Below are 13,129 nucleotides of genomic sequence, written 5' to 3'. Positions count from 1 at the left end.
TCCTGGGCTGGCGTGGTTACACGTGGTCTGTAGTTGTGAGGCCGGTTGGACGTACTTCCAAATTCTCTAAAACAATTTTGGAGGTAGCTTATGGTAAGGGAAATTAACATTAAATTCTCTGGCAAAATCTCTGGTGGACATTCCTGCAGTCAGCATGCCAATTGCACGCTCCCTCAAAACTTGAGACATCTGTGGAATTGTGTTTTGTGACAAAACTGCATATTTTAGAGTGGCTAATAGGTCTACCAAAACAAGTGGCTGACAATTTCACTGGAATAGAGGTAGATAGATATATTTCTAATTACCAGTTAATACGTAGAACACAGTAAATATTTTTTTTTTTTAAACATGACAAGGATATCACAAACGTCAGAGACTTATTTCCATTGTAGTCCCTTTAACTTGCAAAGCAAAAAATAAACAGGCACAGCAATTTATAGATATATTTAAAAAATGTAACGCAAATGGTGTCTCTAGCCTACTTCAGATAGAAGTAGAGGCAGTTCGGAAAGGCAGGATTGAGTGAAGATAAGGGTATTGATAGTTACAGTAGCTAGGGTCCGGGAGAAAGTCAGCCTGACAGACAGGCTCTTCTTCAAGGCACCTTGCCATCTCCAACCTTCATTCCCCCATACTTCCTCTGAATGTCTTAGTGCACCACCGACAACAGTGTAGCACCCGCCTCTGGGTGATGCTTCGGCTGCTCCTGAGGAGGTATCACAAATATATCAGCATAAGTGTCTTAGGCCTTAGAATTTAAAAATATCTACTCATAGCCGCTAGCCTATAGTTTATAAAGGGATAAATACCTACACGCCTTCACCGACTGCTTAGGATACTGAGTATTTTCCAACAGAAATAAATCAACTTACAAAATCATTTGGCATATTTACCAACGTAATCTGTCCCAAACTAACATTTACTTAGATATTTTTATACATGATCTCAGTAAAACTTCCTATATTCATACCAATAGTGTCATTGTTCCATGTAGAAATGGCACAATTTATATAGTTGACTTCTGCAGTCCTTTTACAGTGATACTAGAATACGCTTGAGAAAACTGAACTCCTCGGGTCAGTTTCCAACACTCTTCAACCTGTTTTAACTGCAAGTGTGTACACTTCGTTCACTTAAGCCTACTTAAGCCTATGTGTAAGCCTTAAACCTAAGTATAGATAATGCTGGACTAAAAAGTATGCTCAATAGTGAATCTTCCCTTAGTGTGAGACAAAACAGGAGTGATCATGATAAAACATGTTTTTTTATTGATATCAGAAAAAATACATCACTCTTCACGAGAACAGTGGGGACAAATGCAACACTCCGTTATGTGTCATCTGCCTGTTTGGCAAGTTTGCTCTTCCTCAGAAGTTCGTCATTTAATTTCTTCAGATGTTTTGTTCGATTCTCAAGCCTTCGGTGCCATTCGTCTCGCAGCCTATGTAAAGACAAAGTATTATACTTTTTTAAAAGTCAGACACATTCCATAAGCCATATGTTTCCAATATTGCTTTAGGCTACTTAATTGTATGTGTATTGTTCGGACAATGGATGTTTTCTAGCCTGGTTACAGATCTGTTTGTGCTTTTACCTACTTCATTAGCAAGAGAGCAGAAACAAACGGGCACCCAGGCAAAATTTCTACGACAATTCCTCTAGGAATTCCAATGGGTTTATTATTTGTGACACCATGCTCTTGTGCCCAGTATTGTGAGGATGGCTCTGCCACCTTCCTCACATCTACTTGGCTTATTGCATTTGTTGCTGCTGTGACACTGCTGTGTCTGATAATCCTCTAACCTTAAAGCAGCACAGGTTATTGTAGGACAGCTAAGCAAGGAATATGGCATCCCCTAATATCACTCAACACTCTCTGATTATCATATCGGATTCCCTAAAGTTTTTCCAGTCCTTCTCAGATCGGGGATATACACATGATTACATGGACTAGCTACGGACAAGCCATGGGGTTATGAGATATTAGAGTGCGCTTTTGCTTTTGTGGTTAGAGATTCTTATGGCCAAGTACTTTAATATGATTGTCAGTGTAAGTTGTCCTGAGATGCCCTTAGTGTTAACATTTTGCTCGTAACAAAATCATGATCTGTTACATGTAGCATGTGCGTCGAAAGTGATATTGCCTAAATTGTGGAAGTTTTATCACTCATAGCAGGATGTATTCCTAATCCAATTATGAAGAAGAAAAGTTCTGCAAAAACATAAATAAATAGACCTTTGTTTCCCTTGAGTAACCTTTCCTCATATCCTGTGCAGTATTCTTATAGCACAAAAGTGTATCCCTTCAGAATGTCCAACAATTCTTACTTGGTGAGAGAACTATTTTTCTTCCTCATGTCTTCAGTTTCTGTCCTTTGGTCGTGTTTAGCAATTTTTTGTTCCCAGAGATCTTTTATAAAAAGCTTATCATGAATAAGAGCCACATTCATTTCCTAGAAGAAAATACACATCTAATTAGTTAACATGGACTCAAATAAATTCTTCTAGATTTGATTCTGGTTTGAAAAAGCTACGCAATGTCTCACATTTCTCAATGGCTCAGAAAATCAATGTCAATTATGTTTACTCTTGACAGTAATACATTTTTCATATTGAATATGTATTTGTATAGTAGTAGATAGTAGCTACAGTATATGTAGTCAGATATTAGTGATGAGACAATGAGTTCCAAACAGCTGGACTAATAAGAGGAACAGCATGCATAGATCATTAAAAACAAACCTTCTGTGGGTATGAATCTTCTTCTCCCAAAGAGCCTCAATGTCACAGGATGTACTGTATAGTCCTGTCGTGGTGGATGTGGTGCCGATGAAAGTCTCCCCTCTTCCGCGCCCCCTGCTGAGCTTTATTTAAGTGGGGACAACATAAGACCTTCGTGTCATCTGGCCTTTTTGAGAAGAGTTTGGAAGGGAGGGGGAAACATAACGTTACTTCCCTTTGTTACGTCTGATGACATTATGTTTAGAGGGGACCTATAGCAGAGCTGTAGTAGTGCTCAGCTCAGCATTAGGGGCCTCCCACACTGGCCTTATTCTAATCGCCCCCACTACTCCAATGACACCAGCACCAAAAGAAGGATTGGCTTGTTCTGTTCATTCTGGCTAGATCGCATCAGTCATTTGATATCATCCCCTTTTATTCAATTTGAATGGCTCGCGCCAAATTTTAAGACGGTGGCCCCTGAGAGGCTAGAGCAGCAAGGCTAGACTGGGTAGCTATGGATCGTGTTACTTGTAAAACTGATGAATGTATCAGGTTCTAATTTATGACCAGAAAATCCTTGACATCTTCTTGACAACTCCTTGACTGCTTATGACAACCTCAATGATTGGATGGCATTGAGGTAAAAGGAGGGCAGTCCAAATGATTAGCCAAGCAAGGGAAGTTTGCAACGTAAGCCCCTCAGCCCTCGTGTTTAGTCGGCTTTGCAAGTGTACAATTATGTTCACTCCGGGGCCTGAAACTCCCCATAATTCAATTCGCGACAATAGTACATCCGCTAAGAAAAGTCTGTGAAAACTTTTAAAAAACGTCAATGGAGAAGTCAAAATACAAATGTTAGTAGAAACAAATGCAAATAAGTTTTGCAAATTGAAATTGTGCTACTAATGCACATGACGACACAAACACGTCTTGTAAAAAGTACATGTGTTTTTGTTTGGTTATCTTTTGGAAATTGTAGAAATAAAAAATGTTCCTTCTTCAGAAGTTCCAGCTAGGCAGGCAAATGTTAGTTAGCTAATTCATTTGCTAGCTTTCATACAGTAGGCTTATATTAATGATATATTTAATATAAGTAGACATGCACTCATAATTGACTGTGGTGCATATAAAGCACCCACAAGCTACCGGTGGCTGAAAACACAATCATTGCGGGATGAACGAGTGACGAATTTCCGGCCAAGGGTGGTCCATTTAAAAATCATTCCTTCCTCTCGCCCATTGCCCTGCAAGTTTATTCTCGTCAGACGTCATGACACGTCATCAGAAGTGTCCACTTAATTTGAGGACTGAGGGGATAGGGTGTGTCTTTTTAGTGTTTGGACCGCAACCAGTGTCTTTATATTGCAAGTGCAACAGTTCACTCTACCTCAATGCCATCCAATCATTGAGATTCCCCCAAGGGTATAAGGTGATAAGGTATAAGGTATAAGGGTAAGTGGACGAGGGTGTATTTTAAGTGTTTGGACCTCAGCCACTGTTTGAAGCTACAATTGATATTAAGTGTTTTTTTGTGTGTTAACTGACTGCAGATGAGTGGTAATAGTATTCGTTCTGAAAATGTTATACTGCCACTACTCCTTTGTTTTATCTCTCTGAAAACAATTGCGCAAGACAACACTTAGCCTAAAAAAATGTAAATGTGCCCCACAGAAAATGTTTTGATATCCCTACAAATTCTTAAAATTTAATTGCATTTATTTTATCTTTGCTTAAAAACTATAAGTTTTATATAGTCATCTATGCCACCTTGACATGACTGGTTGATGTATACAATATAGATACATTTCACAATAAATCTGATTCATTAATTGAATTTTACTATTATAATTTCTCCTCTTTGTCCATAGAACATTTTTGTTTTCTTTGTATAGTGAACTTAACCTGTCTCAGATGTGTGATACAGTTTCCCTCATAATGTTGGCCTTACAAACTTTTTTTAATAAACAGGGATATAAAATCCAAAATAACTTTTCATCACATGGATCTTTTTAATATGAATAGGTTATAACATCTAAAAAGCTCAATAAATCATTGCCATATAAATCAACCACAACAATCAAGCCACCACTCACATGCTGAATGATGTCTAAAATGAAGACAATTGGTAATCCACTCCCATAGTATTGCACCAGACATGTCCAAGGCAGAACGACGACAACATTTACTTCGGCCAATCAGTGAAAGGGGCACAGAGAACATTGTGTGGAGCGAGAAAGTGATCTATGTTGGCCATGAGGCAATTAACACTGGTGGTCAGTGTAGCGAATACTTTTTTGAGAGGGTAGCTGTGATGATAAATGTGATAACACATGTCTGACATTTCATTTCCTCTGGGTGTGACACACTGTACGCCAACAGTATTAAAAATAGGTAACAAGGGTTGTCATGTGGTCTATTTTGGGCACAGCCAGAGCCTTTGCTAATGTACTATAATTACACTATAATTCCCATATACTGATTCAGTTGTCATTGGATACAATTTTGAAGAGTAATCAATCAATAATTACCATGATAAGTACAGTTATAATAATATAGGCATCAATCAATATTGAAGATATCCAGCTATGTGAATGATATGCAAACTCTCAAGGAATTAGTTGGGACTGAGAGTGAAGAGAGCATTCACTCACACACTTCAGACTCATCTTCCATTTAAAACAAAAGCACAAGAGATAAATATTTTGTGAAAGGCTAGAACATTTCTTGTTGATGAAAAAAACATGATTTGAAATAATTCCAAATGATAATAGTGCTGCATTAAAAGGAACTTGCATTTCATTGCTCCTTTGTTCTATACAGAATATCATAATATGAAGGTGGAGATAGTGTAGGAAGTGCAACTGAATCCAAAGATTAAACTGGTATACAGTGCATTCGGAAAATATTCAGACCCCTTGACTTCTTTCACATTTTGTTTCAGCCTTATTCTAAAATGGATTAAATATCAATCAGGCCTTTATGGTAGAGGGGCCAGACAGAAGCCACTCCTCAGTAAAAGGCACCTAAAGACTCTCAGACCATGAGAAACAAGATTCTCTGGTCTGATGAAACCAAGATTGAACTCTTTGGCCTGAATGCTAAGTGTCACGTCTGGAGGAAACCTGGCACCATCCCTATGGTGAAACATGGTGGTGGCAGCGTCATGCTGTGGGGATGTTTTTCAGAGGCAGGGACTGGGAGACTAGTCAGGATCGAGGGAAAGATGAACGGAGCAAAGTACAGAGAGATCCTTGATGAAAACCAGCTCCAGATCGCTCAGGACGTCAGACTTGGGCATAGGTTCACATTCCAACAGGGCAACGACCCTAAGCACACAGCCAAGACAATGCAGGAATGGCTTCAGGACAAGTCTCTGAATATCCTTGAGTGGCCCAGCCAGAGCCCAGACTTGAACCCGATCGAACATCGCTGGAGAGAGCAAAAACTAGCTTTGCAGCGATGCTCCCCATCCAACCTGACAGAGCTTGAGATGATCTGCAGAGAAAAATGGGAGAAACTAATACAGGTATTCCAAGCTTGTAGCATCCTACCCAAGAAGACTCAAGGCTGTAATCACTGCCAAAGGTGCTTCAACAAAGTACTGAGTAAAGGGTACACAAAATACCTCATAATGACAAAGCAAAAACTTTTATAAATTAGCCAAAATGTATAAAAAACTGTTTTTGATTTGTCAGTATGAGGTAGTGTATAGATTGATAAGGGAAAAAATGACTTAATCAATTTTAAATAAGGCTGTAACGTAACAAATTGTAGAAAAAGTCAAGGGTTCTGAGTACTTTCCGAATGCACTGTATTTATCTTTGATATGAAGGTGCTAAATAGAACCATCAGTGGCGACCCATCATTCAGGGCAGGTGGGCAGAGCCCCACCTGATTTTCTTGCCTATTTTGCATGTTATTTTGTCATCAGCTTGCAAACAATGTAAAAAAAAAAGAATAATCATTGAGCTAATAAAGCCGCATACAAACATGGTCTCTTTTTTGCTTTCTTGACTAAGTCAGCTCCAAACTGCAGGTGTTTCAGCCTAGCTCAGTGCTTTCTATGGTGGTTGGAGCCAGTGGAAAATACGGAGCGTAGGGGTTGGTAATGTTCTCTTGTTGCTCCTTGATTGGCTCAGTGTTCTCTCACTCATGGGGACACTACTTCACCACAAGATCTACGGGGAGAGATTGAAAACTCAAGCCCCTGGGTGCTGCCATAGAGTTACATTAGAAGTGCCCATCCAAGAAGGCTGAAGGTAATTGGACACAGATATAATGCTGTCAAATTGCATTATAACTACCGTAGCTTTGATTGGACTGATCATGTCAACATCATACTTTCAAAATCTTAGCTAGCAGTCATCATGAATCAAGTCGACAATCTACTGGCAAATATTTTTCAATCCTTGTCACATAAAGAGAAATTATAGATAAAGTGTATCGGTACTCATTGGCCATTGGACATTAACATTACGCAACAAGTTGGATGTCGAAAATTCAACAATGAATGGTTTGGAAGAAATCAGTGGCTAACTGCAAGCATTGCAAAACAATCACTTGCCTGCTATTCCTGCTATTAAGGGTCTCTTTTCCAAGCTTAAATGATAAACATTCAACATTGGCCATGTTGTCAATCCAGCATGACTTCTGCCACGTTCAAAATAACTGGAAACTCGGAATTTGGAAAACTCAGACTTCAGTGAGTTCAAGACAACTGGGAACACTGAAAAAAAACTATTTCCGTTTTGAACGGTCATCCAACTCGGAATTCCAAGACGGGAACTCTGACCTGAAGATCACGGACATCATGATTCTACCTTCTTTTTTTCCCAAATTCCCAGTTGTCTTGAAAGCACCATAAATCCAGAGAATGCCAGAATTTAATGACAAAGTTTGATGAGAAAATTTGCCCACAAAGGACCGCTGCGCCATCTTCCTGTTCAAGTAAGCACAGTACAACAAGTCCAAATATGTCTTGTATGCTGCTGCATAAATGATGTAATATGCCAGTGAGATATGTATACTGTAGCTAAGGATGTAACACTAAGTGTATGTTGTGTAGTAAGCTGTTAGTAGCCCATGTGCTTCACACTCAAAATGTGGTCCCTTTTATCCTCATAACTTTGCCTACTGTTCTGTCTTGGTGGTGCACATGTAGCCTTTAGCCTGTTTTAGAGAAATGTCATCATCGAATATTGTAAGAGCTTTCATTGTCCACTTATATGCCCTCTTTATTTATCCTACAGTTCTGACTTTGTGTACATGGAGAATACTGTAAGAATGGCCCATGATCTGAAAACAAAGTTATATTGACTACGTCAGTCCAGGTGTAGCAGAGGTAAGGTGTTGGAACTGCTGTTGGGATAGCTTTATGTACAGTTGCAGTCAGACGTTTACATACACTTAGGTTGGAGTCAATAAAACTTGTTTTTCAACCACTCCACAAATTTCTTGCAAACAAACTATGGCTTTGGCAAGTCGGTTAGGACATCTACGCGTTCTGTCTCCTAAACATGAACGTACTTTGGTGTGAGAAGTGAAAATCAATCCAAGAACAACAAGGGACCTTGTGAAGATGCTGGAGGAAACAGGTACAAAGTATCTTTATCCACAGTAAAACGAGTCCTACATTGACATAACCTGAAAGGCCGATCAGCAAGGAAGAAGCCACTGCTCCAAAACCACCATAAAAAAAACACAGTTTGCAACTGCACATGGGGACAAAGATCGTACTTTTTGGAGAAATGTCCTCTGGTCTGATGAAACAAAAATAGAACTGTTTGGCCATAATGACCATCGTTAGGTTTGGAGGAAAAAGGGGGAGGCTTGCAAGCCGAATAACACCATCCCAACCGTGAAGCAGGGGTGGCAGCATCATGTTGTGGGGGTGCATTGCTGCAGGAGGGACTGGTGCACTTCACAAAATAAATGGCATCATGAGGCAAAAAAAATATGTGGATATTTCAAAGCAAAATCTCAAGACATCAGTCAGGAAGTTAAAGTTTGGTCGCAAATGGGTCTTCCAAATGGACAATTACCCCAAGCATACATCCAGAGTTTTGGCAAAATGGCTTAATGACAACAAAGTCAAGGTATTGGAGTGGCCATCACAAAGCCCTGACCTCAAACCTATAGAACATTTGTGGCCAGAACTGAAAAAGCATGTGCGAGCAAGGAGGCCTACAAATCCGACTCAGTTACACCAGCTCTGTCAGGAGGAATGGGCCAAAATTCACCCAACTTATTGTGGGAAGCTTGTGGACGGCTACCCTAAACGTTTGACCCAAGTTAAACAATTTAAAGGTAATGCTACCAAATACTAATTGAATGTATGTAAACTTTTGACCCACTGGGAATGTGATGAAAGAAATTAAAGCTGAAATAAATCTCTACTATTGTCACGCCCTGGTCTTAGTATTTTGTGTTTATATATTTATTTGGTCAGGCCAGGATGTGACATGGGGTTATTTTGTGTTGTGTTGTGGTATTGGGGGTTTTAGTAGGTATTGGGATTGTGGCTGAGTAGGGGTGTCTAGCATAGTCTATGGCTGCCTGAGGTTCTCAATCAGAGTCAGGTGATTCTCGTTGTCTCTGATTGGGAACCATATTTAGGTAGCCTGGGTTTCACTGTGTGTTTGTGGGTGATTGTTCCTGTCTCTGTGTTAGTTGTCACCAGACAGGCTGTATAGGTTTTCACATTCCGTTTTGTTGTTTTTGTATTGTTCGTATTCGTATTCATTAAAGATGTATCGTACTAACCACGCTGCATTTTGATCCGACTCTCTTTCAACGGAGGAAAGCCTCAACAGAATCACCCACCACACCCGGACCAAGTGGCGTGGTAACAGGCAACAGCAGCAGCAGGAGCAGGAGCAGCAGCAGCAGCAGCTGCAGTGGGAGAGGTTGCACCACCTGGAGAAATGGACAATGGAAGGAGGAACTGGACGGTAAAGGACCCTGGGCTCAGCCTGGAGAATATCGCCGCCCCAAGGAAGAACTGGAGGCGGAGAAAGCGGAGAGGCGCTGGTATGAGGAGGCAGCACGGCGACGCGGATGGAAGCCTGAGAGTCGGCCCAAAAAAAATTCTTGGGGGGGGCTCACAGGGAGTATGGCTATGCCAGGTAGGAGACCTGCGCAAACTCCCTGTGCTTACCGGGGGGCTAGAGAGACCGGGCAGGCACCGTGTTATGCTATGGAGCACACGGTGTTTCCAGTGCGGGTGCATAGCCCGGTGCGGTTCATACCAGCTCTTCGTATTGGCCGGGCTAGAGTGGGCATCGAGCCAGGTAAGGTTGGGCAGGCTTGGTGCTCAAGAGCTCCAGTGCGCCTGCACGGTCCGGTCTATCCAGAGCCACCTCTACACACCAGTCCTCCGGTGGCAGTTCCCCGCACCAGGCTTCCTGTGCGTGTTCTCTATCCAGTTCCACCAGTGCCAGCATCAGGCCTACAGTGCGCCTCGCCTCTCCAGCGCTGCCGGAGTCTCCCGCCTGTTTAGCGCAGCCAGAGCCTTCCTTCTCTCCTGCGCTGCCGGAGTCTCCCGCCTGTTCAGCGCAGCCAGAGCTTTTCTCCTCTCCTGCGCTGCCGGAGTCTCCCGTCTGTTCAGCGCTGCCAGAGCCTTCCTTCCTGCGCTGCTCTCCCGCGCTGCCGGAGTCTCCCGTCTGTTCAGCGCTGCCAGAGCCTTTCTCCTCTACAGCGCTGCTGGAGTCTCCCGCCTGTTTAGCGCAGCCAGAGCCTTCCTCCTCTCTAGCGCTGCCGGAGCCTCCCGCCTGTTCAGCGCAGCCAGAGCCTTTCTCCTCTACAGCGCTGCCGGAGCCTCCCGCCTGTTCAGCGCAGCCAGAGCCTTCCTCCTCTACAGCGCTGCCGGAGCCTCCCGCCTGTTCAGCGCAGCCAGAGCTGTCAGTCTGCATGGAACAGCCAGAGCTGTCAGTCTGCATGGAGCAGCCTGAGATGTCAGTCTGCATGGAGCAGCCTGAGATGTCAGTCTGCATGGAGCAGCCTGAGATGTCAGTCTGCATGGAGCAGCCTGAGATGTCAGTCTGCATGGAGCAGCCTGAGATGTCAGTCTGCATGGAGCAGCCTGAGATGTCAGTCTGCATGGAGCAGCCTGAGATGTCAGTCTGCATGGAGCAGCCTGAGATGTCAGTCTGCATGGAGCAGCCTGAGATGTCAGTCTGCATGGAGCAGCCTGAGCTGTCAGTCTGCATGGAGCAGCCTGGAGCTGTGTCAGTCTGCATGGAGCAGCCTGAGCTGTCAGTGTCTCTGCATGGAGCAGCCTGAGATGTCAGTCTGCATGGAGCAGCCTGAGATGTCAGTCTGCATGGAGCCTGAGCCAGTCTGATGGAGCAGCCTGAGTGTCAGTCTGCATGGAGCAGTCTGCATGGAGCAGCCTGAGCTGTCAGTCTGCATGGAGCAGCCTGAGCTGTCAGTCTGCATGGAGCAGCCTGAGCTGTCAGTCTGCATGGAGCTGCCAGTCTGCATGGAGCAGCCGGAGATGCCAGTCTGCATGAAGCAGCCGGAGCTGCCAGTCTGCATGGAGCTGCCAGTCTGCATGGAGCAGCCGGAGCTGCCAGTCTGCATGGAGCAACCGGATCCGCCAGTCAGCCAGGATCCACCAGTCAGCCAGGATCTTCCAGATCCGCCAGTCAGCCAGGATCCGCCAGTCAGCCATGATCTTCCAGATCCGCCAGTCAGCCAGGATCTGCCAGAGCCTACTACCTGCCTGAGTTTCCTCTCAGTGCTGGGCTTCCCCTCAGTCCCGAGCTTCCCCTCAGTCCCGAGCTTCCCCTCAGTCCCTAGCTTCTACCTCAGTCCCGAGCTGCCCCTCAGTCCAGTGGGGTCCTTGGTGAGGGTTATTAGGCCTAGGTCGGCGGCGAGGATCGCCAATCAAAGGACGCGTTACAGGGGGACTAAGACTTGGTTGGAGTGGGGTCCACGTCCCGAGCCGGAGCCGCCACCGTGGACAGACGCCCACCCGGACCCTCCCCTATGGGTTTTAGTGTGCGGCCGGGAGTCCGCACCTTGGGAGGGGGGTTCTGTCACGCCCTGGTCTTAGTATTTTGTGTTTATATATTTATTTGGTCAGGCCAGGATGTGACATGGGGTTATTTTGTGTTGTGTTGTGGTATTGGGGGTTTTAGTAGGTATTGGGATTGTGGCTGAGTAGGGGTGTCTAGCATAGTCTATGGCTGCCTGAGGTTCTCAATCAGAGTCAGGTGATTCTCGTTGTCTCTGATTGGGAACCATATTTAGGTAGCCTGGGTTTCACTGTGTGTTTGTGGGTGATTGTTCCTGTCTCTGTGTTAGTTGTCACCAGACAGGCTGTATAGGTTTTCACATTCCGTTTTGTTGTTTTTGTATTGTTCGTATTCGTATTCATTAAAGATGTATCGTACTAACCACGCTGCATTTTGGTCCGACTCTCTTTCGATGGAGGAAAGCCGTAACAACTATTATTCTGACATTTCACATTCTTAAAATAAAGTGGTAATCCTAACTGATGTAAAACAGGGAATTTCTACTAGGATTAAATGTCAGGAATTGTGAAAAACTGAGTTTAAATGTATTTGGCTAATGTGTATGTAAACATCCGATTTCAACTGTATGTCCTAACAGTTTGTAGGCACCGTTTTCACCGTTAAAGTGCAATTGATGCATTGTTTAGTGTTGTGTTGATTAATGGCTTTGCTGGCATACATCAAAATAATGTTTTGGGGAGATTGCCCCACCAAGATGTACATGCTAAAATTGCCATTTGATGGAATAAATGATGATGAACTTCAGTGTGGTGAAAGTGAACACAGTGATGAGCTTGATGCTGCTTTCCAATAAATATTGAGGGTCTTTTTCTGGTGACATGATGATCCATGCTTGACTGCCATTTGAGAAATACAAATATTCTCGCTCTTATCCATAATAATGTCATCATGTAGACTAGCCAACCCTCACAGCATACCCGCACTGTATTTGCAAGCTGTTGACTAGAGCGCAGGTGCCAGGACCAGAGTAGGCACATTTGCTATTTGACAGTTTTTGTGATGGAATGTGATGGAAACACATTGAACTTCAGAATTTTATTCAGTAAATGAAAACTTAAGTGAAAAAGTACATTTTGTGTGCACTACCTCATCATGCACTGATTTTTATCCGAAACAAGTCCGTTTGGAGGAAAATGCTCAAATTCCAGAATATTCACATGAAAATGTATTCCCAATTGGATGGAAACCTAGCTACTGATGTTCTTTTCTATACATAAGATCATACATAATTATTGCCTGATGATCTTCTGAACAATATATACCTTTCTGATGCATTTCAGTCACTTCAAACCATACTTCTTTCAGATTGAAAAACTGTCAAAAGTACTGTCAGACTCATTTGTAATAGACTGTCGTAGCCTCAATTA

The 13,129-nt window shown here is 43.1% G+C and overlaps 1 protein-coding gene across 1 annotated transcript; it reads right to left on the bottom strand.

The window, feature by feature from the left end:
• Nucleotides 1–1,245: 1,245 nt before the first annotated feature.
• Nucleotides 1,246–2,925, bottom strand: LOC112248935 (protein FAM240B). Its single transcript, XM_024418401.2, has 3 exons — nucleotides 2,743–2,925; nucleotides 2,329–2,453; nucleotides 1,246–1,441 (listed from the first exon to the last, which is right to left on the bottom strand). Exons 2-3 carry the CDS (start codon nucleotides 2,448–2,450, stop codon nucleotides 1,330–1,332), a joined length of 234 nt encoding a protein of 77 aa, XP_024274169.1. The 5' UTR covers nucleotides 2,451–2,453; nucleotides 2,743–2,925; the 3' UTR covers nucleotides 1,246–1,329.
• Nucleotides 2,926–13,129: the final 10,204 nt, after the last annotated feature.

Source organism: Oncorhynchus tshawytscha, linkage group LG04 (assembly GCF_018296145.1).
Source record: "Oncorhynchus tshawytscha isolate Ot180627B linkage group LG04, Otsh_v2.0, whole genome shotgun sequence".
Taxonomy (NCBI): domain Eukaryota; kingdom Metazoa; phylum Chordata; class Actinopteri; order Salmoniformes; family Salmonidae; genus Oncorhynchus; species Oncorhynchus tshawytscha.
The sequence above is the reverse complement of the archived record's forward strand: the minus strand, read 5'-3'. Positions and strand labels throughout refer to the sequence as shown.